We start from the raw sequence: 26,707 nt of genomic DNA on the forward strand, positions 1-26,707 counted from the left end.
CACAAGTTGCAAACACTACAGTCTCATTTCTTCTAGGGATTCATAGAGCCCGGCAGCAGTCTCAGCCCTGGTGAGTATGGCCCAGGGGGAGGCAGCAAGTTGGGACAATAAGAGGGAGTGATGGCTCACAGGCATGAGTATATTCGGATAGGGCAGTTGAACTGAATACTGGCACAGTTTTCCCCAGGCAGTGGTGATTTCAGCTGATATCTCACTCTTGAGGGTAACAGAGGCTGAAAGAGAACAGCTCCTGCAGGCATCTGGCTGCAGACTGGGTCCGTATGCTGTTAGCCTGTGTGCTGCAATGGTGCCTGCTAAAGCAATTGCTGAGTGGCGTGGGAAAGTGTCCTACTGCGGCGGAACAAATAAGGTAGCCCTCCCCAGAAATCTTTGGCAGAGGATTGCAGATTACCTTCAGGATAGTTTCTTCAAGATCTCTGTGGAGGATTCACATGACATCCCAGTGTGCCTAAGCAAACTGTTCTGCAGCCCCCCCTCTGCCTAACTGTACAAGGAAATGAGCAGTAGATAGCAACTATACCTCTATGGATTGTTTCACTATGTCTTCTAGCATGATTAAAAAAGAGTAAATGAACAGCTGCAATATCAGAGCAAACTGCATACTTACCAGAGGTCCTTCCTCTGCATCAGGTTCACCCATGCTGGACTGTAGGGATTAGCTTGACTGCTCTGGAGTCAAAAACACATCCTGGACCGCTGCACCACTGGATCCCCCAGTCACCTGTCCCCCATATTCCTCCTCTTCTTTGTCCAGCACCACCTCCTCACTGTTCACTCCAAGGAACTAGGACTCTGCCTCTTCTGAAGTATCCACTGGGCTCTTGGGATAGTAGGGTGGTCTCCACGCACGATAGTGTGCAGTTCTTTGTAAAAGCGGCATGTCTGTGGCTCTGCACCAGAGCAACTGTTAGCCTCCCTTGCCTTCTGGTATGCCTACCACAGCTCCTTGGCTTTCATGCGGCACGGCTGCAGGTCCCTCCTTTAGCCCTTCTCACCATGCCCGAGCAATCTGCTCATAGATATCAGCACTTCTGTGGATGGATGGAGCTGTCCCTTCATAGCCTCTTTTTCCCACAGGACCAGGAGATTCATCATCTCCTGTGTATTCCAGCAGGAGGGCATCTGCCGCATGGTCAGCTGGGCAGTTGCTAGGTGAGCTCTCCCCGCTGAGCAAACAGGAAATGGAATTTCAAAAATTCATGGGTCTTTAGAGGGGAGGGGGCGTATACCTGTGTACCTGGTCATCAGGCTGTGGATCTCAAAACGGTAACCAGAGCAGTCACAGTGGGGCATTGTGGGACACTTCCTGGAGGCCACTAACATCGACATAAGTAACAGTGTCTACACTGACACTGCATCGATGTAACTGCATCGACCTAAGTGCTTCGCCTCTTGCAGAGATGGAGTTATTGACTCAGCATAGCGGGTGATTTACATCGGCAGGAGTAACATTTTAGTGTAGACCAGTGGTTCTCAACCTACTTACTGCTGTGGGCTGCATATGCAATTCTCTGTGTTATGTGGGCTGCATCCACACAATATATATACTACCTATATGGCCCTGTAGATGTCACATGCGCCACAGCTGTGTACTGATTGCGCTGCAGGTTGAAGCCATTGGTGTAGACACTTGCGAAGTTAGGGAGACATAAGGTGCCTTGTGTCAATCTATCTGCAGCGTAGACCAGGCCTTAAAATGGAAAAATCAAATGCACAGCGATAAAGTGGAGAATAACTGTCTAGGCAGTGGAACTTCAGAATAGGATCTGGGGGGTATAGTGATCATAAATTTGAATATGTAACATGTTGCAGTTGTGGAAAAGGCTAATATCCTTCTGGTGGTGTTAAGAGGCGCATCGTATATAAGACATGGGAGGAAATTGTCCTGCTCTGCATGGCACTGATGAAACCTCAGCTGGAGTATTGTGTCCAGTTCTGGGAGCCATGCTTTAGGAAAGATGGGAACAAATTGGAGAAAGTCCATCAGATAAAAGGTTTAGAAAACGTGACCCATGAGAAAAGGTTACAAAAAAAGTGCTTAGTTTTATAAAAGGTTGGAGGTTGTGGAATCCCCGTTATTAAGAACTTGTTAGAAAAATGCCTGTCAGGCAAAGACTAGGTTTACATGGTCCCGCCTCAGCTCAGGGGAATGGACTAGTGACTTCTTGAGGTCCCTTCCAGCCCTACCTTTTGTGACCAAGAGAGGATAAAACAGGGATTGGCAATGTTTGGCCCGTGGCCCACCAGGGCAAGTCTCCTGGCGAGCTGGGCCAGTTTGTTTACCTGCCATGTCCGCAGGTTCGGCCAATTGCGGTTCCCACTGGCTGCGGTGCGCCACTGCAGGCCAAAGGGAGCGATGGGAAGCCATGGCCAGCGCATCCCTCGGCCCGCGCCGCTTCCCCACAGCCCCCATTGGCCTGCAGCGCAAACCACGGCTAGTGGGAGCCGCGATCGGCCGAACCTGTGGACGTGGCAGGTAAACAAACTGGCCCGGCCACCAGGGGGCTTGCTCTGGCGGGCCGCGGGCCAAACGTTGCTGATCCCTGGGATAAAACTTTAAATGGAAAAGAAACAACGCAGGCAAGATCCATAACAAAAAATGATTGGGCTAAGTCATATTGTTCTAATCTTGTGAAATCGTCTCGAAAATATGCCATCCTAAGTATAAAATATACTTGTCCCACCCTTATAACGTGGTGATGTGAAAGTTATTTTTACTTAGTTACTGTTTAGACAGACAGACATGAGTAATTTTTGCAGGTCTGATGTTATACAAACTATCATAAGTATCTCCATGTGCTCTATAGGTTGTGATATGCTCCCCACTGGTCATATGGATAATCAGAAATGCACAGCTGGAAGGGACTTTCAGGTCATCTAGGCCAGCCCTTTGTGCAGAGGCAGAACGAAGTAGTATACCTAGACCTTCAATGATGGGGATTCACAACCTCCCTTGGAAACTACTTAATAGAACACAAGCCAGAATAAGGAAAGAACAGGTTAGTTAACTGTTCCAGCCAAGGGGCAATAATACCACTATCCGTAGTGGAACTGCTACCTGTAATAAAAACTTTTAGTACAATGTCACTGTTGTCACTATGTATCAGACACACACTTAATAAAGCAGTTGTTTTTCAGAGTAGGGTAATTATGAATTGCCTATAAATGCGTCACCTATGACAAAGAAAGTGATTTTATTTTTTTACTTAAATAAGAGCCTAATTCCTGACAGCACACTTGCTTTCCAGTGCCTCTGTAATGGAGTCAGAATGATGTTATGTACTAGCTTATGTTTCCAAGGAATTAACTCGATAGTTTAACATTGTTTCACTTCAAGATAAAGCCCCTTTTGGGCAGTGGTTTTTAAGTTGTGTATGTTAGTTTTAGGTGTCTTATACTCTCATCACTGAAACAGGTTTAATTGAAAATGTTTAATTTGAGACCATAGTGGTATTCATAGTAGCAGCCGTGTTAGTCTGTATTTGCAAAAAGAAAAGGAGTACTTGTGGCACCTTAGAGACGAACACATTTATTTGAGCATAAGCTTTTGTGAGCTACAGCTTACTTCATGCATCCGAATGCATCTGATGAAGTGAGCTGTAGCTCACGAACAATTACGCTCAAATAAATTTGTTAGTCTCTAAGGTGCCACAAGTACTCCTTTTCTTCATAGTGGTATTGTAAACTAACTTAAATTAATTATTTCTCCTCTGAAAAGAGTGACTATTTTAAAATGCATGTAGATTTCCCACAAATGCAGACTTCTACTGCATAGAACATGCTGACCTCTATATAATTTACTGGTGGACCCGACCAGTTATTTTAAGAAGGCTGTCTAATTTTGGATAGATATTCTCTCCCATCTTCTTCCTTCTCCCCACCCCCCCATGTAACTGAATATCAGCAGGCTAACTCCATAGTTTGAGCCTGGCCTGTGGCTAACTGTTACTAAATGTACTGAGTTACTTCACCGGTACGATACACCAGCAATCCCACTGCTAATTACAATATTTAATCATAATCTTATATGTTGTGATTTATAATTAAATTGGCCATAAAATATCAGTTGAGCATGTGACAGTGTACTTGCAGCAGCAGCAGGATTACGTATTGGACCAAAAACTGTTCTCTCGCATAGATGGAAAAACACAAAAAAGCTTTACAGACCATCATGTAAAATACCTTCTTACAGCAACTGTATACTAATGGTTTATAATTATTTCTCATTCTATTAAAACATAAACTGAAAAAAACCCTGTATGTTCAGATAACATTATGTCAGTTGTTAGGAAACTTGAGAATGTGGTAGGCTTTTTCACCTTTATCAGATGACATAAAACAGGAAATTCAAAGATAAAGCTTGATACTCTCCTTTTCTCTGTCTAGGAATATTTAATAACTTACAGTATTTATTCATACGTATGGTTCAATTTCTAGATTTTCTGAAACATTTCTGTTTATAACTTATCCTTCCTTCAAGAGCATACATAATTAACTCCCTTTTAGGTATTTTTAATATAAAAATAGGGTAGCAGTTAATGGAATCTTTGTGGGGAACTAAATTAAACATACTTTAAAACAGTAGTTTTTCTGTAATTTGAGCTTTGTCTTAATTGCCTAGATCTCAAAAACTTGAAAGAAAAACTTAAGTAAAATGTGGGGGTCTGAAAAACATAGAATTAGGTAGTAAACATATGCTGATGCAATCACACGATACAAATGCATTCTTGATCTTTTTTGGCTCTAACATGGGACTGAAGTCTGAAAAGATATGGATGTGTCTTAATTATCTGTTTATCTTAATGAGAAAAACAAGTTTTTACTACTGAAAGCAGTGCATACTGAAAATAAGTTATGGAAATTTCTAATCAACAAATTGTCATCAAGTTCTGATTATAGAATCTCTTTGCTACTTAAACCATCAGCCAAAAACAAAAAACCCAAACCATAGCTTGATATTGTCTCAAATTCCAACTTGATTTTTTCAGCCCTGGTATTTAGTTTTCAAGTAAAATGATTAATTTTACTGAGAATAAAATATATAGAACATTGCAACTTTATGAAGTCTTTGTCAGTCATGTTTTGATTATAACAAATCTTACAAACGTTTGTAGTGTTGTATCAAGTATATTATATTAATCAGTTTTGGCTTTATACTAAGAACTCTAGTTTTTGTTTGAGCATTCGTCCACATACATCCTACTGTAGGTTTGTGCTCCCAGGCATGAGCCCAGAATCTTTTAGCCAGCAGTGTCAGTTGGGGCTGTGCATTTACCCATGTACTGTCTCACCTCCTACAACAAAGGTAAAGGGTAGAACAGCTGCAAACACCACTCCATTCCTTCTCACTGCCCACTGTGAGTGTCATTCTCCTTTCTTCATAGTTTCTAGATAGTTCAGAATGATAGTTACTGTAGTTTTTGATCAGTTTTATTTGTCTATTGGTTTAAAAAATAAAAATGAAGCAATTTATCACCTCAGTACAGAGGAGGAGGCCCAATGAAAGAGAACAGATCTCCAGGTTTTAAAATCTGTCTTGCTTGTCTGCTATACCTGCTAATGATGTGCCTATAAAATGTTTGTTTTGTTTAGGGGAGTCTAATTGCTAGCAAGTGTGCCACTTGTACCTCTTTTCCTAAGTGCACAGAGAACTCATGATGCCCGTTAACAAAATATTTTCAATAGAAAGGTCTACGTGGGGCATGTGTGACTTAGCGGTAGCCTCTTGGGAGCAGTCCCTTCTGCTTCAAAGCAGGTTTCAACAAGTGGTCCTGGCTACAGGAGCTGCCAGTCTGGGACACGAGAGATCTTCTAGCCATGAGGGACCTCATGCTGCTATTGAGCATTCTGAGCCTTCTAGTCAGCCCTCCTTGAGTTAGTCTTCCCTTCCTGGAGGCAGGGAAGAACAAAGATCTCCAGATGGGACTCAGGACTGACTGCAGTCTGACACTGACCAAGAAGAAGGCCAAGAGTCCTCATGCTAACTTGTCTAAACAGGTTTTTTTCAAACTGCATCGCAACCAGGAACCTTCAAAGGCTGGTGGATCATGTTCCTTGGAGACCTATATTGCTTCCTCAGTACTGGTGGCATTGATACTTTATACGTTGGAGCATACAGTCTGACAAGACTTCTCCTGGGACTCCACACTGGTACTATTGATCACTGTACAGAACAGAAACAGGGGGAGAACATCTGACTTTTCTAGTCAACTCAAGCCTTATAAATATTTCAAAATACTATGTTCTTCATTAAGTAAGCATCTATTATTTTCAGTCTAAAATGGAGCAAATGCCAGTATTTACTTTTCGCCAACCATCAGTAGTTTGTTGTAGAGAAAGCTTTCGCCTTAATTCTTTTTGCTTTTAGTGCCAAGAGTATTTTCTGGACTAGTTCAACCAAAGTTGAAAAGCAAATTGGGAGTTGAAAAAAAGCAGGAAAGCTTGTTTTCCTTTTCCAATCTATAAATAAAAATCAGGTGGGAGAGGATGAGATCTAGTAATTCTGATAACTTGGAAGGACATGGGGCCAGATTTGCAATATATGTAGGCACCTAAAGATGCAAGTAGGTGCCTACTGGGATTTTCAAGGGTACCTAAGGTTAGGCACTCCTAACAATCCCACTAGGCACCTTCTGCATTTTTAGATGCCTATAATTTTGAAAATCCTATTTGCATAGGCAGCGTCTTCACTAAGCTCTAAAGCAGCGCAGCTGTACCAGTGCAGCTCCGGAGTCAGATGCAACAGATTACAAAATACCATTTTTGGGTCACTTTTCTGGGTGGAACCACTCATCATTCTTTAAATGTATGCATCAATGGAAGTTGGGGACTGCATGGGTTCTACACTGACAAAGTGAAGGTCAACTGCATGAAGTTGGAAGTGCTCTTTTGCAGTCCATGACTTTGTCTCATTTGTCTTTTTTGTTAGTCCTGGGACAAAGTATAGTCACTTTCCTTTAAAATTAGGTTATTCACCGCACTGCCCACCTTGTACCAAATAGCAAGCTTCTAAGGGAATGCAAATCAAAGCCATTTTTTTATCCCTTAGCCCCTCAAAAATAAGTCTCCCATACCATGCATATCATTTCTCTACTGCTGTAAATAGGACTGTACATACCATGCCTCTCCTTCTTTTTTTCCCCCACAATTTGTTTTCTCCAAATTATCTCAATATTTTTTTCCATATGAACTGTCAGTGATAAATTCCTTCATCAAGACCATTGCGGGCTGTTGGCAGCCTTCTTATTTAGGAGTGTTTTGTAATAAATCATAATTAAGTGTCTGAGATTATATGCCAAAAAAGCCTAACCCAAGTTTTCACGCAAGAACTCGTATGTCCAGAACAAACACCCCTTTTGTTTATTTATTTAAACAAAGAAACAAAAAACCCCTCAGGTCAGAGATGACTGATTTTTAAATCACCAATTTAAATTGGCAAGCGAGAACACAGACTTAAATAATTGATTCTGTTCTTGTTTAGTATTTGTACTTTTTAGTTACTTTCCTTTTTTAAAAAAAAAAAATTGTCGTTGGTATTGCCATTAAAACATGTTGGTTTGCAACCAAATACTATGTAGCCTTTACACTGAGGATATGTCTGTATTGTATTCACAGGCTGTGATTGCAGCTCAGGTAGACGTACCATAGTTAGCCTGGGCCCAAGAGCAGTGAAGCCATGGCAGTGCAGGATAACCCTGTGAGTAATTACCCAGAATTCTTGGTGGGCTTGTAGTGCATGCTGAAGCAGCTTCATTGCTCCGGAACCTAAGCTATCTTTTTAATCTAGCTAGTTTAGTTTACCGGCATTTGCTCCATTTTAGACTGAAAATAATAGATGCTTACTTAATGAAGAACATGATATTTTGACAGTCTGTTTTTGAAGTTTTTCTGTTGAAGAATTGCCACGTTTAGGTCTGTTATTAAGTGACCAGAGAGACTGAAGTGTTCTCCTAATGGTTTTTGAATGTTATAATTCCTGATGTCAGATTTGTGTCCATTTATTCTTTTGCTTAGAGACTGTCCGGTTTGGCCAATGTACATGGCAGAGGGACATTGCTGGCACATGATGCCATATATCACCATGGTACCCATAGGAGAACACTTCAGTCTCTCTGGTCACTCAGTAACAGACCTGAAAGTGGCAATTCTTCAATAAAAAAACTTCAAAAAAGAGATTCCAATGTGAAACTGCAGAACTGGAATTAATTTGCAAACTAGACACCATCAGATTAGGCCTGAATAAAGACTGGGAGTGGTCGGGTGATTACAAAACCTAAACCTAATTTCCTCCTACTGTTACTCTCACCTTCTTGTAAACTGTTTGAAATGGGCAACTCATTACTACTACAAAAGTTATTTTTCCTCCCTTGATATTCTACTGTTAATTGAATTGTCTCGTTAGACTGACCTCACACTTGGTAAGGCAACTCCCATCTTTTCATGTATTTATACCTGCTCCTGTATTTTTCACTTCATGCATCTGATGAAGTGGGTTCCAGCCCACGAAAGCTTATGCCCAAATAAGGAGCCACAAGGATTCCTCGTTGTTTTTTCTGCTAAGGATACCTTTTTATTACTGTGGAGTTTGTGTGTTTTGTAGGTTTCTCTTTTCCTGATAGTTGGTTTATATTGCAGGGAATTATTATTGTGGACTTCAGAGCTACATGCCAACTGCAATTTAGGTAATATCACACCTATGCAGCAACTCCCATGGGGCTTGCAGATTAAGTGACTACTGCAATATATTTAAAACCTCACTTGGGTTTTAAAGATATTAATTCTTAGTTGTGTATGTGTATTAGAAGTAGTTACCGCATATGCCCTGCAATAGCATCTTGAAAATAAATGCTTTTTCTCTGCATACTTCATGCAATGCTCATCTGTTCCTTTATTATCTGTTTCTTTTCATCTTGCTAAAACCAGAAAGATTCAGAATTCCTTGTCAGCAGTTACGGTTTTCTGATTACGTAATCTACCTGTGCTGTGACTGAATTATTAATCTGAGCCTTCTGCTTGCTGTTTTTAATACTTTTATTTCTACATAGTGTGGAACAGGGAAATTTGTGAGTTTGGAAGGCATTCTATCTTCTAATCCTGACTGACTTGCTGCATAGTCTTTGGGAAATACCTTAATCTTTTTGCCTCAGTTTCCCCTTTTGTAAACACGGATAATACTAACTCTCCCACTTCAGACCAGCTTTAAGGATTTATTAGTGTTTTAACAGTGCTTTGAATGAATAAATTGCGCTAAGTATTATATAGAGTCATGATGTATTTGTCACTTTGCATAATTTTACTTGTTCTGTACAATCCAGAAAAACTTTCAGTTTAAATGAAGACCGGGACAACAGGAAAACCTTCTGTTAGCAATTACTATTAACTCTTTAGTATCTAGGAGTTAATCTTGCACTCAACCACTTGCAAAAACTAGAATTTACCTTCTTGTTTTTCTTCTGTAAGGACATTGGTAAGGAAAGGAAAAGTATTCTTTTGTTTTTCTTTTTGTTTTCATTTTGTTCATCTTTTTTTTTCCATATACTTAACAAATCAACACTCTCTTTAAAATGAGCATACAAACTGTTTCATCTAACACACATTGAAAAACAGTGTCTTATGTTGTAAATGTTTGCTACCAATGCATCACAATAGAATGCCATGACACCATAAGACAAGTTCCAGGCTATAGACAGAATTGTTTAAGATGCAATTGAAAAGATATTATAGTGCCTAAACGTTTCCTTATCTAGGTTTTTATATGGATTTTCCTTTTTATTCAAACATTTCCAAGGATTTGAAACGTTCGTTACCCGTTGGGCTTGGTCTCTCAGAAACCCAAATAACATCTCATGGCTTTGACAGCACCAAAGAGGGAGTCATTGAAGCAGGGCCATTTCAAGGTAAAAACTATACTTACATGATTTTTACATTTCAACAATTTACCTGATTTAGGCATATTTTTAAAGGCATAGCCTCTTAAGACCCTCTTCAAACTCTAGCTGCTTTACACTTTAGCAATTATTCTGATGTGCTGTGTATACCTTAGGTGTGAAATGTGTGTTCTCCTCAGTTGCTGGGTTGCTAAAATGAGAAATTGATATCTGCTTGTCAGGGGGTTTTAATGAAAACTCATAGCAGATTAGCCTATTTAACTAGCCTGCAGTTAATTTTAATAGCTCCTTTCCTATAATCATGCTGGATTTCTTAATTAAAAGATTCTTGGTGTTATAAAAATATGTATGCTATTTGGTGGATACCGGTAATATTAAGAAGGGAAAATTGAGATTATAGTAAAAACTCTATACATAATTAGAGCTATATAACCAAATGATTGATAGAGGTATTGTTCAAGTTGTAAACATAGCTCAAACCAGTCCCACTATCAGTTACCACTCCACTTCGCTTTTCTAAAGCAAATAGAATTACAGTGAAATCCTCTTTTCACAGCTCTTGAGTAGGTTGTTCTAATGAGACTAAATTGTTTCCTCTTTATTGTGATGTATATGTTGTAAAGGTTCTTAGACACCAAGCATAAGAATCAGTCCTAAAAATACTACAAAAATTTCATCGTATTGAGGATGGATCCACCATTTTACTTGCTCATCATAGAGCTGCAGGTTTCTTTAATTTGAATGGATTTATTTAAAAACTAACCTTGAGAAATGCAAAATTATTAAACAATCCAATAATAGCACTTTCTCCTTAATCTTCTGTCTGAAAATAATAAAGGAAACAGGACATAAATGAAATCTTAAACTATTATATATAGTTTTACTTTATCTCAAGCAAGATTATGAATTTAGAAAATCTGACTGAATATTGAGTGAGCAGCTGTGAGACGGAGTCTTTATAGTAAAAGGTATAACTTATATATATCCTTGCTTTTATAAATAGAACCTTAAAAATGAAGCAAAAAAGTACAACTTGTTGCATATGTCTTGGTGGCTCATGAGTGTTTGATGAAATCTTCAGTACAGCTAACGAAAAGCTGCATAAATCATAAACACTGCTTGCCATCCCTTTTTCATTTCATTCTGTCTATAAGGCAGTAATACACTAGTTTAACAAAGCAGGTACAACAGAACTACTACCAAAATAAAGTGCACAGGACATGGTTCAAGCTATGCTAATAATTCTGAAATGTCAAAAATGCTTTACAATGTAGGCAACAAAATTATTAATTTTCATTTGTTGTAGAAACTGGGAACTTCATGCTTTCTCTGTGTGAAACATAGATTATCATCATTAACTAACCTGAATTTAAAAACAATATTCCAGTCTTTCTCCAAAACAGTTACTTCAGATTATTTCTAATTATGTTTTTCCCAAATGAATGGGAGATGATGGAGATAGGCTTTGAATAACCCGATAGACAAAAAGATAAAATATGATTGACGCTGAATTTTACGAACTTCGATTTTTTGCTCAGTAGAATGCATAAAAAAAAACACATGGGGGATGGGGGGGAAGCAAAATTAGAAGGGGTAGGATGGGGGAAGTGTATTGTGAACAATGAAGCTTAAGCGAAGTTGGATACTCTTCATAGAATATCACGGTTGGAAGGAACTTCAGGAGGTCATCTAATCCAACCTCCTGCTCAAAGCAGGGCCAATCCCCAACTAAATCATCCCAGGCAGGGCTTTGTCAAGCCTGACCTTGAAAACCTCTAAGGAAGGAGATTCAACCACCTTCCTAGGTAACCCATTCCAGTGCTTCACTACCCTCCTAGTGAAAAAGTTTTTCCTAACATCCAACCTAAACCTCCCCCACTGCAACTTGAGACCATTACTCCTTGTTCTGTCATCTGGTACCACTGAGAACAGTCTAGATCCATCCTCTTTGGAACCCCCTTTCAGGTAGCTGAAAGCAGCTATCAAATCCCCCCTCATTCTTCTCTTCTGCAGACTAAACAATCCCAGTTCCCTCAGCCTCTCCTCATAACTCATGTGTTCCAGACCCCTAATCATTTTTGTTGCCCTTCGCTGGACTCTTTCCAATTTTTCCACATCCTTCTTGTAGCGTGGGGCCCAAAACTGGACACAGTACTCCAGATGAGGCCTCACCAATGTCGAATAGAGGGGAATGATCATGTCCCTTGATCTGCTGGCAATGTTCCTACTTGTACAGCCCAAAATGCTGTTAGCCTTCTTGGCAACAAGGGTACACTGTTGACTCATATCCAGCTTCTCGTTCACTGTAACCCCTAGGTCCTTTTCTGCAGAACTGCTGCCTAGCTGTTTGGTCCCTAGTCTGTAGTAGTGCATGGGATTCTTCCGTCCTAAGTGCAGGACTCTGCACTTGTCCTGGTTGAACCTCATCAGATTTCTTTTGGCCTAATCCTCTAATTTGTCTAGGTCCCTCTGTATCCTCTCCCTGCCCTCCAGCATATCTACCACTCCTTCCAGTTTAGTGTCATCTGCAAACTTGCAGAGGGTGCAGTCTACGCCATCCTCCAGATCATTAATGAAGATATTGAACAAAACTGGCCCCAGGACCGACCCTTGGGGCACTCGGCTTGATACCGGCTGCCAACTAGACATGGAGCCATTGATCACTACCCATTGAGCCCGACGATCTAGCCAGCTTTCTATCCACCTTACAGTCCATTCATCCAGCCCATACTTCTTTAACTTGCTGGCAAGGATACTGTGGGAGACTGTATCAAAAGCTTTTCTAAAGTCATGGAATAACATGTCCGCTGCTTTCCCCTCATCCACAGAGCCAGTTATCTCATCATAGAAGGCAATTAGGTTAGTCAGGCATGACTTGCCCTTGGTGAATGCATGCTGACTATTCCTGATCACTTTCCTCTAAGTGCTTCAGAATTGATTCCTTGAGGACCTGCTCCATGATTTTTCCAGGAACTGAGGTGAGGTTGACTGGCCTGTAGTTCCCCGGATCCTCCTCCTTCCCTTGTTTTAAAGATGGGCTCTACATTAGCCTTTTTCCAGTCTTCCGGGACCTCCCCCGATTGCCATGAGTTTTCAAAGATAGTGGCCAATGACTCTGCAATCACATCTGCCATCTGCAGTGCATCCGGCCCCATGGACTTGTGCTCGTCCAGCTTTTCTAAATAGTCCTGAACCACTTCTTTCTCCACAGAGAGCTGGTCACCACCTCCCCATGCTGTGCCACCCAGTGCAGCAGTCTGGGAGCTGACCTTGCTCATGAAGACAGAGGCAAAAAAAGCATTGTGTACATTAGCTTTTTCCACATCCTCTGTCACTAGGTTACCTCCCTCATTCAGTAAGGGGCCCATGTTTTCTTGGCTTCTGGCACAAGAAAGTTTAAAGAATGAAAAGTTGTTTGTAGCTTGCTTACCATTTTGTGATTAGACACTGCTCCTGTATTAGGATCCTTGTGGACAGACCTTTGTGCCTGCGTGAATCCAGTTGCAGAATTGGGGACATTAGTACCTGAGGTATTGCTGCTCTTATAGAACATATCATCATACTATGACAAGATAGGGCAAGTTAAATAAATGTCTTTCAGCCTTAACTTTGTTTGTGTGTGCAGATTAATGATGTTGCTAAAAATGTTATGCTTTGCTCTTACAGTTGGAATAATGAGATGAGACATTCTCCATGCTACAGGGACATATATAACAAACATATGCTGAGTCTTGCTTCAGTTATTTAAAGAGCTCTTTTGGGAAGTTACTGAATTAATAAAGTATAACTTTTGTGGAAGCTATTAAAGTGTACATAATGTCTACAGGCACATTGACCCATTAGATCTTTATGCAGCCTTGAAAAAATGTTATGAAAATTAACATGCTCAGGCGCAAAATTGACTTGCAATACAATTGCAATACCATGATGATTGTTTGCGGGCGGGGAGGTTATTACTGATTTTAGTCACCCATCAGAAAAAGGATTTTGTCCTGGGCAAATGGGGTGAAATTTTCATGGTTGCCTCCGTACAATTAAATTGACTATTTTACTATATGCTTTCCTTGATGTGGAAGAGTATAAAGCCATGAGCTGTATGATTTGTTAAAATATGTGTAATAGCTTTGCGAGCACAGCACTCTTACTGTTAACACAACAATGCCTGTAACTCAATATTTTTAATATAATTAATGTTTTTAGTAGGCCTTTTTCTTCGAGACAGAGAACCGCACAGGCTAACGTTTTAACAACCTAATGACTCCATCCTGATCTCAGATATCAGGCATTCTTGCTGCATATTATAGACAGATAGCTACTGCACTTCATTAAAATCTGTTCCTGCACCTGCTTATCTGAAATTGGAATTGAGTCCAAGTATCAACCCTCAAGGTTAGGAGTATTACATGGTAATGGTAGAGTGACTTTTACTTAGATAAGAAAAATCAGAGTTCAGCTGAAGAGCAGCCATATTGAACAGTATGAAAGTCATTTTATTTGTTTTCTTTCCTGCCTCCTGTATCTGGCATTTTGTATTTTGGTTGATTACTTCCAGTCATACTGCCAATTTCTTTTAAAGAAAACACGCGATTAAGTCAGGAGTAACTTTGAGGATTTCATATTAACAGCTACTCCTTTCTAATATATCACTACCAGAAATTCCAAGAACTATTCCATACACTATTCTAGTTTTGTGTTGATGTTACACGTATATCTCCCAACACTAAAAGTTACCTCTGTACATAAAAGTACATATTTTCTGAGGAAAGAAAATGATGGGTTTTCATGGTTAAATGTGTCCCCTTTTCAGGTTCCTCAGCATCATCCATATCATCCGTTATATCTCCTAGCAATGCAGCAGCTAGCAGACTGGCTGGACAAGGGAGTGATTTAATTATTCCCACAGGTATTCACAACACTGACTGGATAATACCTTTGTTAGTTCCACTAACACCTTTGTTACACTAACTCCTACTGTCTGTAATAATTTTACTTTTTTTATAAACTAGGTGGATAAGTAATTCCTGCTTTTTGGTGGTTCTGTCACTTCTGGGCTTCTACAGTTTGCAAAGTAACCTATGCTTTTCATTCTGAACAACTTTTCCTGCTCCAAAGCATTAAGTATAATCTGTACAGCTCTTTACTTTTTATCAACAATAAATAAAAACAAGTACTCTAGGTCTAATTGTTAGAGCTAAAGCAGTCAACTTTTTTCTCTCTGCCAGTCAAAACAGTGACACATATTCTAATACTCCAAGTATGAGATTGGAGTTCATAACACCCAAACTGGGCTTTGTCCCGACTGACTCTGTGGCTTTGGTCAAGTTACTTAACCTCTTTGTGTCTGTTTCCTCCTCTTTAAAATGGGGAGAATACTTAACTACCTCAGAGGGGTGCTGTGAGGATTAATTACTTGTATAAAAATTATGTTTTTAAGGTGTAAATCACATGTTGGTGCTCAGTGCTATAAAGGAATGTCTGGAGATATATGCAGAAGTATACTGTTTTTACAAACCCTTGTTAACCCTAACCTTGCCAGGTTATTTGTAATATACAGAGTGTTCTGCATTATACGAGAATGGCAGGTGCAGGGATAGTCTTTCTCTCTTTTTCTCTCTCCAGTTTAAATGGGCCTTCTGAATAATTGCACCTTCATATGCCAATCGGTCTTCTGCTAATAATTCAGTTTTTCAGCTTGGAATGCTACTGGAAAGCCTAATGACTAAACTTTCTCCTTACATAACTTGCTTTTTTTCTACCTAAAGAGGGACGGGGGGCCACTGTCAAGTATCCTTTTTGAAATAGCTTAGGTTTTTAACTCTCATGTGTATAATACTTCCTTAGGAACTTGAAGAAAAACATTTCCATACTGACTCTGTCTTGCATTTGATGACAGGCATTTTATTTTGCTGTTCTCTTTAGAAGTGAAGTCAGCAAGGCTCTGTATATGCTACTAAGTACACTAACATAGCATGAGGAGCCACGTGGAGTGTATGTAACTCTGGGAATTCATCCATGTACTAGCAAACTACCTTGCTCTTCATTAATTTTTTTTTTCATTTGTACAATACTAAAGAGCCCTTGGCATAACTTGGGTGGTCAGTGCATATGTGGCAATGTAGGGTGCTGCCAACAAAATGGCAGCAACATTTTTTACCATTTGATATTGGGAGTCAGCTTTTCAATTCAAAATCAAAAGGTGCAATTTGAATAACATTCCATACTGACTGGTACCTGCAAAAAGTGGGGACTGATTATGGTGTACTGATGGTGACCCTTTATTCTGTTTTATTTGGTTTCTTTATTGCTGATTTTGAATGAGGACTAATGAGTTCCACTGTCTTCGTGAATGAGGACCGAATAAAACTATGAAGTATGCTCACCTCTTTACATGTACAGGAGAGTTATGATTCTCCTGTTAGCCTCAACGTGTTTAGTTAAAATTAACAGCAGCACGATCTAGAAAAATGTGAATTCTATTGTTATGTTGACAAATATTGTTTTGACAATTCTGTACATCTTAAGTTGGCTGTACTTGGTGGCAGCAATTTGATTGTACTTCGTATACTTCTGTAACTTACTAACAATGACTTCTTGTGTGTACAAGATTTTTAGGTTGGCTAATTCCGACAGAATGTTAGACTGTTAGAGGTTGCCTAAATGCTGTTTTAAAAACACTTTAAATAACTAAATATCTGAATTACTTGTTGAGGGTAGTAAAAATTCTATACAGAAACACCCATGTAACTTCATCATACTTCCTTACTCAATTTAGTGTTTGCCTAAATTATTCACTTACACAAATATTCTGGATTGATTTTAAAATCAATATAGATATACTTCCCTTTATTGTATGCACTTGTAGGCCTGATTGTTTTCAAACAGCAGTTTTGTGCTAGTCTTTCATGTCCATTTACCTAGCACAGCTCACGTAAAATCTAGTTAGATTCATAATTTTCTTTTCCATGCACAAGTGCTGTTTTATGACTCTTTGGATTTGCAGTTATATGCTTGACTTTTTTAAAAAAAACATGGGCCCTAAAGATTTTCTGTGTCTTACTTGTTCAGGTGGTATAAGAATGCAGCAGAAAAGTGGGCCAGTTGTTCTAGCAGATGAAGTAAAGAATCCAGCAATGGAAAAATTGGAGCTTGTGAGAAAATGGAGCCTAAACACTTACAAGGTTTGCAAGTTTACACATGTATTGCTGTTTCCAGTCTATTGCTAATGTAAATTAAAATTTCTAAACGTATCATATTGCAGCATACAATGTGTTAAAGGATGCAGCATTTTATAGATAGCTAAAAATCTGTCCTTGTTCTGGAGAAACATCTATTATGAACTGATGTAGATATGACTTGGTAAACTAGGCCTCTTACTGATTTGTTGTTTTCCCTCAAATTTTTTTAATCTAGGTTAGAATTCCAGAATCTTCTGTCAGAACCTACATATGTGCAAGATTATGTATAGATCTCTTAATTTTTTATGATTGCAATGATAGCTTTTAAACCTTATTTACATGACAAAATAGGGAGTAGATTATATTTTTCCCACAAACAAACTTACTTGAGCTAAAACAAGTTTAGTGAACTTCAGAACAAATGTGTGAATCCTAAATTTTATGATTTCTCATTGGGTAGCATTAGCTGTAATAAAAATGTGAAATACTGTTGTTTTTATCACAAATTATCTAAACATTCTCTTAATTCATTGTCATTCGTTTTCTGACCTTTCATCCGTGCTGGATTTTTTTAAGTTTTTGGATTTGAGGTTACATCCTGGTATCAAGGTGACTTCTTTGAGATTTTTTGCTCTGATTTTTTTTTTCATATTTCCATGGCATTTCTTTGTGTTCAAGTGCACCCAATAACCTGAATTTGATGGAATAGTGCAGAAACAACTGCATAAGTAATAAAATGGTGATGATAAAGCTTATTTTGGTAGTGACAACTGGCAACTGCAAACTGCTCCCCCATCCTTCCATTTTTCAGGTCCTTGTTATAAGGATATACTTATGCACTTGTGGCAGTAAACATACCACTGCCAAGAGTTCTAAATTTAGCCCAATTCAGAGCAGAGCTCCTTACTCTCCCTGAAACTTGGCTGATAGAGAGCTGGAGAGAAGGAACTGGGATTATATGTGTATGGGTCCATGTCAGGCTCTTCACCACTCCTGTGGCCTGTGGAGAGGAGGATGCTTTGGAGTGGAGAATCCCCACAAATCTAAGAACTCAAAGATACCAAGACACCACCCTCCCATCATTTGACTACCAGGGTCTCTAGTTGAACTGGACAGGAAACTGTTTTCCTGTCCTGCAAAACTTCTTGAGATTTCAACAATTTCCCCATTTTGCACTGGGATGAAACTAAAATCCTTTGACGTCTTTCACAAAAAAGAACCCCCAAAACCTGATTATAACCACTGGGCTCTCCAGTCTCTCAGGATGTGGGTGATGCAAGTTCAAATCCATGCTCTGAATCTGTCTTAACAAGGACTTGAACCTCAATGTCTGACGTCTCTGCTGAGTGCCCTTCATACCAGGCTATTGGCTATTTTGGGGTGGTGGGTGTGCTCTTGTTTCAACCAGAAATTCCATCCTGGACCTCAGAAACCTTCCCGATGAAAGTTTTGACAAAACTGGTAAGTTCCTACAAATTTTTTTGGCTTCAGCTGATGGGGAATTTTGATGAAATGGTTTCTGCCATCAAAAAATGCCAATCAGTTCTAATCATTTGTGCTCTTAGATCTGTGTACTGACTTCATCTTTGATAGGAGTGAGAACAAATGAGGAAATTTTTCAGTAGCAAATGTGATGCTGCTAATTATAACTAGTTCAAAAGATTTGTTCAGGACAGAGGCCTGCATCATTTTTTTTTTTTTTTTTCTTGCTCAGTTCCATTTGTTAAGGAACTTCTGATTTCATTTAATCTAAGTTGCAAAGGTCTGTCCAGCTGCTATTTCTTTCTACCGTGTTTCCTTTGAGAGGGAACTAATATTTTGCCTCCCCTTGTGAAGAAGTCCTTGGAAGCTCTCTCTACCCTCCAGTCAGATAGCCTCCTGACCCTTGGGATCTGAATTGGTACTCCATAAACTTTTATAGAAGGTTCTTTGATCTTGCTTTCTGTTCCACCTCTTACTAAAAGACTCCTTCCTGCAGGCCATCATCTTGGCCCAAAGTTGCAGACTGACTCCTCGTTCACTTAAATCAGCCTGCTAAAAAGAAAAGGTGGCTGAGGCACATGCAAAACCTTGGCAAAATTTCAAATATTCATTTGAAACATTATTTCTCTGCCAAACTCTTTCCAAAGCCACATAGCCAACTCAGAGAGGTCAGGCTGCATGTTTAACTTCCAAAAACAGAGAACAAAGCAAAACAAAAACCCATATTCGTTACTGCTCAGTGTGACAGCACTAAACTTTTTGGAACATGGAGTAGGATGTGTTTTTGCCTTAAAATCCAAAGGTTAAACATTATTGCCTAAAGCTGCCGGATGAGTTAGTTTGTGAATCCAAGTCATGTATGATGTCTCTGAAGTACCTATGCTAGAACATTTTTGGGCTTTTTCCACCAAAAGAATGGGATAATTCAGGGCATACTTGGATAGCATGCCCTCATTTGAAATCTGTCTAGCATCTATAGTGGTTGGTGGTTACATTTATGAACCCCTGTATTTCTGTTCTGCACCAGTAATAATTTATTAATTTGGGAGGACAGTGCTTTGCTGTGTATGGTTAGTGTGTTTCCTTGGTCCACCTCAGGGAGGTCACTGCTGGCTAATTTCCTGCACTGTGGGTCTTTGAGGGCATGTATGTGAAGGAGAAAAGGTCACTTACCTTGTGTAACTGCTGATCTGTGATCGTATGGAATCTGCATAGCCACACCAAAATCTGCAGCCCCTAGTTAGATGCCCACATACTTTCAGGCTTCTGGTGATGGAGAAATAGGTGACAGTTATTGCGGGGGGCAGGGTGCTATTTATACCCTCGGCCCAAGGCAGGCATGCTTTCAACTAACACTGCACAGAATTGTTCTGTGGCTGCCTGTCTAGGTATGTAATTCCCACAATGTAGCTCTGAACACATTTGTAAAACAGGAGTTACATCATCTAATAACCACCTTCAGTGTCAAATGAATTAGCAAACCCTTACTGTTACACACCTTGATGGAATTTATATCCTCTAACAGAGATCTAATAGATTTCAGGCTCTGACCTCTTCTTTCTCCAGGCTACTCTACCTAGTTACCATTTAGAAATAATTCTTGCTTTGAAATGAATTATTGTGTAATCTGAATATAAGTTCTTAAATCAGTCTTCTCAAATCGGACTACTACAATCCGTGAGCCTTTCTCCCACTTTCCATCAGGATTCAGCCCGAAATTGCGTAGCCTGTAGGCCATCTCTATCTAATGATACTTCCTTCAGAATTTTTCCATTTACCACTGTTGAGCTCTTCTAGCTTTACCGTCCCTTGGGACTTCAGTGTCCATGTTGATTATTCTTATTACTGTTGTACTTAAAGTACTGCACAGGATCTTTTCAGGGAGGATAAAGCAAAGCACCACATTTATTGGTAATACATGTATCAATCAACACTGCATCATATGCGTATGAGATAGATATATTATATCTATATTAATTACACTCATGCACTCACATACATACACACACAAGCACACTCCGTCTTGTTGTGGTTACCAACTAGTTGCTCCCCTTAACTTCACTGGCCAGGTGAGTTACATGGGGGAGGGGTGGAACCAGGCTTCTGTCGATCCGGATCAATGCTCCGATGTTAAGACGAGACCCAGGGTCCTCTGCAAGACAACTCACATTTTATAGCAGCTTCCCTCTCATGCAAATCTGTACCAGATACAAAATCTGTGTCTGTGTCAGCTGGTCCTTTGTGGCGCTTCCTTCTGGGTGTTGTCTTAATGTTGCCACGTTTATTTTCAAAGAGGGTGTTTTCAAAAGAAGGTGCTCACTTCTAACTCCCAAGGCCGTCAATATGTCTGATCTTCTTTTATGAGCCCACTTGACAAGTTTTATTGTTCTTGGGTCTGGTTTCCATCCCCTCTCCAACTGTTGCAGCTGCCTGGAGGTGCTTGCCTTCTACTCCTTATTCACTCACACCTCATTCATTCAACCGGGCAATTGATTTAAAGGGGGGGGGGTGTCTTTTTCTACTCCTAGCGAAAAGACATTTTTCTTCTACCTTAGGGGCTATAACATTATACCGCGGCTCAATACAAAGTTTCTATATAAGGGTTTGATACAAAGTTCCTGTATCCAAGGACTTGATACAAAGTTCTATGAAAATAGAGGTTATATGAAGAGGCATAATACAAAGTCATCATGAAAATGATACACAACTATGTGAAGATGCTTAATGCAGAGATTTATCTAGATTACCACTCATAGAAATAATATGCACACAACTTGTCACTCATAGAATATCAGGGTTGGAAGGGACCCTCAGGAGGTCATCTAGTCCAACCTCCTGCTCAAAGCAGGACCAATCCCCAATTTTTACACCAGATCCCTAAATGGCCCCCTCAAGGATTGAACTCTCAACCCTGGGTTTAACAGGCCAATGCTCAAACCACTGAGCTACTTCGCCTTTAGCTTACTTTCCGTTCCCAGGCATTCTTGATGGTGTCTGCCAATTCTCCCGACTACTGTAGGGGTCATACCCTGAACACTGCAACTCCATTCATTCTGATACTGGGAGATTCTCCACCTGGCCAAAGCTCCACTTGGGTGTGGGACAGGGGAGGAGCAGCTCGAAATAATGCCGGTAGAAGATTGGGTTTAGCAGAGCCGACACCCACCCAAGCAGTGAAAAGTGGATTTACCCAGGGCTAGATTCTCTTGTCTGTTACCTGGAAGACCCTGTATTAGTAATAGAAACTAAAGTAAACTCTAACAAGGACTAAAGTAACCAGTTCAGGCTGTGTCCTTAAACTTGGATTTGCTGTCCAGCCCTGGACTGGTGAGAAGTCTGAAACTGGATAGGTCAGTTCTGAAAAACACATTCTAGAAACAAGTAGGGCAGTTTTGAATTGAACCTTGACATGAGTGGAGTGTAGATGGAGTATTAGTGATTGTGGTGATGTGGTCTGTTTGTACATGTGAGAAGATATGGGGAGGAAGCATTCTGCACATGCAGGAATCTGAAGAGCTGGGGCTGGGGGAGGCCTTAAAGAAGGGAGTTGCATATGTGAGGGTCAGAAGATGAATTAACGTATACAGTTGCAGCAAAGATTGAGTTGATGCAGTGGTATTTACAGGCACGGTGGCATAGGTGATGAAAGGAAGATTTGTGGACACGGGAGATGTGGAGGAAAAGGAGAATACAGCTTTGAGAAGAGTATCAAGATAAAACAGTCAAGATAAATAGGATGGGGAGGGCATTGATGATGATATAATGATGCAGGAGATGGACTTGAGCTTAATTTAAAATTTGAAAAACCATTTGGGAGTCAGCTAGTCTGAAATGGGAACAGTGTTGTCCACACCTGCAAGAGGATATTGCTTTTAAGGTTTATTTCTTAAACTCAGCATCTAGGTAGCAGACTGGCAGTCTGCATCAGTTCAGTGGTCCAATTTTCTTTGATGTTAGCAGCAAGCATTGACTTTTGGAATAGGCTGGCTCTAGTCTTGAAATTCATATGATAAAGGGGCGTAGTCACAGCAGCATCCCCCTTTTTATCGATAGAACTTCATGCAAGTGTGAACATACTGGCCAAATTTCATTTTGGGTAACTATATTCTGTTTTACCCATATGCCTTTAACTTTTTCTTAGGAAAGTGTTTTGTTTTTTATTTAAACAAAGCTTAAAACTAGTGATTTTTAAATCCCCTTTTATTTAAGTCTATTCCATCCTCCCTTCTACCTTTCTATACCTGGAGAAGAAATAAATTCTCAGTTCTTAGGTCTGGTTTATATGCAGTTTTTGTACTGATATAACTATTTTGATTAGGACTGAAATTTTAATTGTAGAGGTATACCAGGCAAGGTGGATAAAAATCAATTATTTTTAAAATCAGATTTTTTTTTAAATTGGGTTTATTTTTTAGAAATATTTATTTAAAATTAAAATTTGAAATTGACTACTTATGTTAAGGCATAAACTTATGATGATTAAAATTTAAAATATAAAAAATAAGCAGTAAGTATTTGTCAAGTTTTAAATAATCATACCACTAAACTGATGGAAGTCACTAGCTAAGCATCTGGAGCCAGAGTTTAAGTGTTAAACCAGCTTCTGACAACAGTAGCTTCTTCTGCATGTGCAGAAAGAATATTTTATTCAACTAGTTCAGTTCAGTGGCTAGTTCATTCAAAGTTAAGAAACGAACTGGGAGTTGAAAAAGCAGGAAAGCTTGTTTTCTTCCAATCTGTGTATAAGAAGAAATCTGCTTAGTTCTAAAATCTTGAAGCATGGGGTGACTAAGCAAATTAGTTCATTTCATTAGCTAAAGTTAATACACCCTTTGTTGGTTTAAATCTGTTAGTTTTAAATGCAGAATGTTTCAATAATGTTTTTCTTATCCAGCACATTTAAGATAGCATGTAATGTTTTATTAAATGAAACTATTCTGTGCATTTTAATTGCATTTAAATTTCCATCTACGTACAGCTTGACACAAATCACAAGTAAAAAAAAAATTAATCTAGTAATTAACAAATGCAGCATTCACCATTTTCTAACCATGTAAAATTAAGAATGTGAATAATCAAAGTTAAGCTATATAATTGCTTAAATAAATGTGTTTAACAGTGTATCATCCTGGTTAGCAAAAACACGCTCCAAATTGTGTAAAAAGCTATATTTAGTTGCAATTCAACATGTTTTAATGAGAAGCAACTTTTCTTTAGGAAAATAACTAAAAAGTACAAATGCAAAACAGGATTAAAATTGATTATTTAAATAAAGGTTTCCTGTTTGCTGATTTGAATCAGTATTAAAGCTGGTGATTTAAATCACTTCGATTTAAGTCAGTCTATCCTGATATCCGTACAATTTTGAGTGTGGATGTATAAAAGTATGTCTGGTATAAAAGTACTTATTCCCCTTCCTGTATGGATGTAGACAAGACCTTAGGGAGGATCTACAGATAAGAGATCAAGAGAAGATTCACTCTTTTCTATCAGTCAGTGCCGTCAACTCTGTCCTTTGAACAGATTGGTCAAGAATCAAGAATTCCCCAACATGTTAAGCTATGTCTATACATACAGTGCTGCACCTGTACCAATATAGCTGTGCAGCTGCAGCTCGTCTGGTGAAGACACTCTGTGCCGATGGGAGAGAGCTTCTCCCACCAACATAGCGTTATGCACATGAACACATATGTTGGTATAACTTTTATGTAGCTCAGGGAGCTGGTTTTTTCACACCCCTGAGTGCCATAAGTTATTCCAACTTAGGCTGTAGTGTAGATATAGCATTAGTTATCACAATGTCCTCTTTACATGGGAGACTTGTATCAAGTCCAAATGCTGGTACCCAGAGAAACAGTGGCACGAACAGGGAGGAGGCAATTTACATAGTCAGCTTTTTCATGTCAGGGTATCCTTTCACAAACTGATAGTGCCGTGGTAGCACAGTAGAGCATAATTTTGCATGTGTAGACAATTTCAAAACAGGCTATGTTACAGAATCTTGCCCTGGCCTCAGAAGATATAACATGTGTGATTCTGCCTGTGTGGACTTGATTTAAATCACTAGTCAGGAAGACTCGATTTAATCATGGATTTCTACATAAAAGTGCATTTTTGTTGGTTGTTATAACCTTAATACATATTCTTCACAACTCAGAGATAGATGTAGGTTTCATTTTTAGAAGGTACACACTATACATTTTAAAAGTGATTTCTTTTGAAAACTTTTCAGATTAGTTTTTCAGCTATATCAGAAAATGAATGATTGTTTGGTTATTTCATTTACCAAAGGTAATTGAAGCAGATATTTATGAAGTCTTTGGGAGGTGAACTATCTCTAATTCAAAAGGATAATCTTTTAATATTTAGAGGATTTTCTTGCCATGTTGTATTAGGAAGAGAACATCACCAGACAGATATTTAAATTTTTATTTAACTAAAACAACGTTATGTCTTCTGGATTTTTTTCTTCAACAGTGAACCTATAATATTTTAACAAAACAAGCACATGCATTCTTTAATTTAAACATTCAAGTTTTTTAAAATCAGGTTTGTTTTTGTTAAAATTGTTTTTAACTAAAATGGTTACATGAAATATTTTTTTAAAAAACAAAAAATTTAAATAGACTGTCAGCCAGGTCAACATGAGAAACTTAAAATATTGGCTTCTGCACCTTCATTTTCCTGTTTGTGCATAATCTGGAAAAGAAAAACAAGCTTTCCTGCTTTTTCAGGTCCCAAACGATTTCTCAATTTGGAATGAATTAGTCCAAAGGAAGAAAATATTCTTTCTACACCAGCAGAAGAAACTACTGCTGTTTAAAAGTGAGATTATCACTTCAACGATCTCTGAATCCAAGTGCATAAGTGACTTCCACCAGTTCACTGGTGTAACTTTCTTTAAAACATCATCAGCAAACATAGATTTCTTGGTTCACCCTTAGCTCTGAAGTTTATTATAGTTGGCATTATGGAGGGATGATTGCTAGATGTCCATGTCATAGCCAACTCCTCTTCTTCAGCAGTTAAAGTTTGACCCTGGTACCAAGTATTGAGAATATTGGCAAGAAAATGAGCTGTCCCATTTGTTAACTAGTGCTTGTCCCATTCGTTTTTTTAATGCTTGTAATTTAACTCTGTCATTGCATATTTCTCTTTTTAAGATCTCACTCAGTTCCTTCCAAATTTCAACAGCATCAGCAGTAAAACAGCTATTTCCCTGCATTTTGTTCAAGGTTACAGAAATAGGCTTCAAGGTACTCAGCATGTGTTCAACATTTCTCTTAAGCCCAGTGTTGAGAACTTTGGCTGTGACAGTGCCATCTTTTTTTTCACAATTTTGTTCACAAACTGTCATCAGATAAGGCCAGTCCTTGATCTAGTGCTCAGAACAGTCCACTGCTGAGTTCCACCGCATGTCTAGGGGAGTTAGCTTGGTTCCTCCCACTTTTTTCAGAGTAACTGCTTCAAAGTGGTGGTTACGGAAGTATTTTTCAATTTCAACAACATTAGCCTTTATTTCTGGAACAGTGAAGTCTTTGGCTAGGAGGTGCATCAAATGAGCACTGCAACTGTATGTTATTAGCTTGAGACTGTCTTCTAAATAATTTCTTCCTATCTTGGATACATTTGCAGCATTGTCTGTGACCAAGTTGTATACTAGACATTTGATTTTTTTTTTTTTTTCACAATGTGCTGCTACTTGTATTCTGCTGAGTGTGCATTTCCTGATGTATCAATTGTTTCTGTAAGGAAGACATTCCCTTCTTCTGTTGTCACAGAAGCATACACAACAGGATCATTGTGGCTATTGCTCCGCCCATCAAGACTCAGGTTAGCAATTTCACCCTCTTGACCTTTTGCACACTGTTCAGTTTCTCTTTCATACACTTTATCCAGCAATTTGCCTGCGGCATCTGCTCTGTTCTGTATCCTGGTCTTAATGACTGAACCATGTTAATGAAGTGTGGGTTCTCAATCGTACGGAAAGGAGAGTCGGCTGCATAAACAAGCCAGGCAATTTTTTCATCAATTACCTCTTTTTGTAATCTGCTGGTTCTTTCACAAACACCTGTGGTTGTTTCTGGATGATGGAGATTTTTTCCCCCCTTTTTGCTACAGGGGATATACTGTGGCTATGTG

At 39.1% G+C, this 26,707-nt stretch overlaps 1 protein-coding gene across 7 annotated transcripts in view; it reads left to right on the top strand.

Moving 5' to 3' along the window:
- Positions 1 to 26,707, top strand: part of ARFIP1 (ARF interacting protein 1) — an 89,854-nt gene that overhangs the window by 36,636 nt on the left and 26,511 nt on the right. For all 7 annotated transcript variants that reach the window (XM_084626700.1, XM_084626706.1, XM_084626702.1 and 4 more), the window contains 3 exons: positions 9,809 to 9,917; positions 14,716 to 14,811; positions 16,974 to 17,086. In XM_084626700.1, coding sequence (XP_084482826.1) covers positions 9,809 to 9,917; positions 14,716 to 14,811; positions 16,974 to 17,086 — 318 coding nt within the window. The remainder of the gene's footprint in view (positions 1 to 9,808; positions 9,918 to 14,715; positions 14,812 to 16,973; positions 17,087 to 26,707) is intronic.

Source organism: Lepidochelys olivacea (genome assembly GCF_965140295.1).
Source record: "Lepidochelys olivacea isolate rLepOli2 genome assembly, chromosome: 4".
In the NCBI taxonomy this organism is placed as follows: domain Eukaryota; kingdom Metazoa; phylum Chordata; order Testudines; family Cheloniidae; genus Lepidochelys; species Lepidochelys olivacea.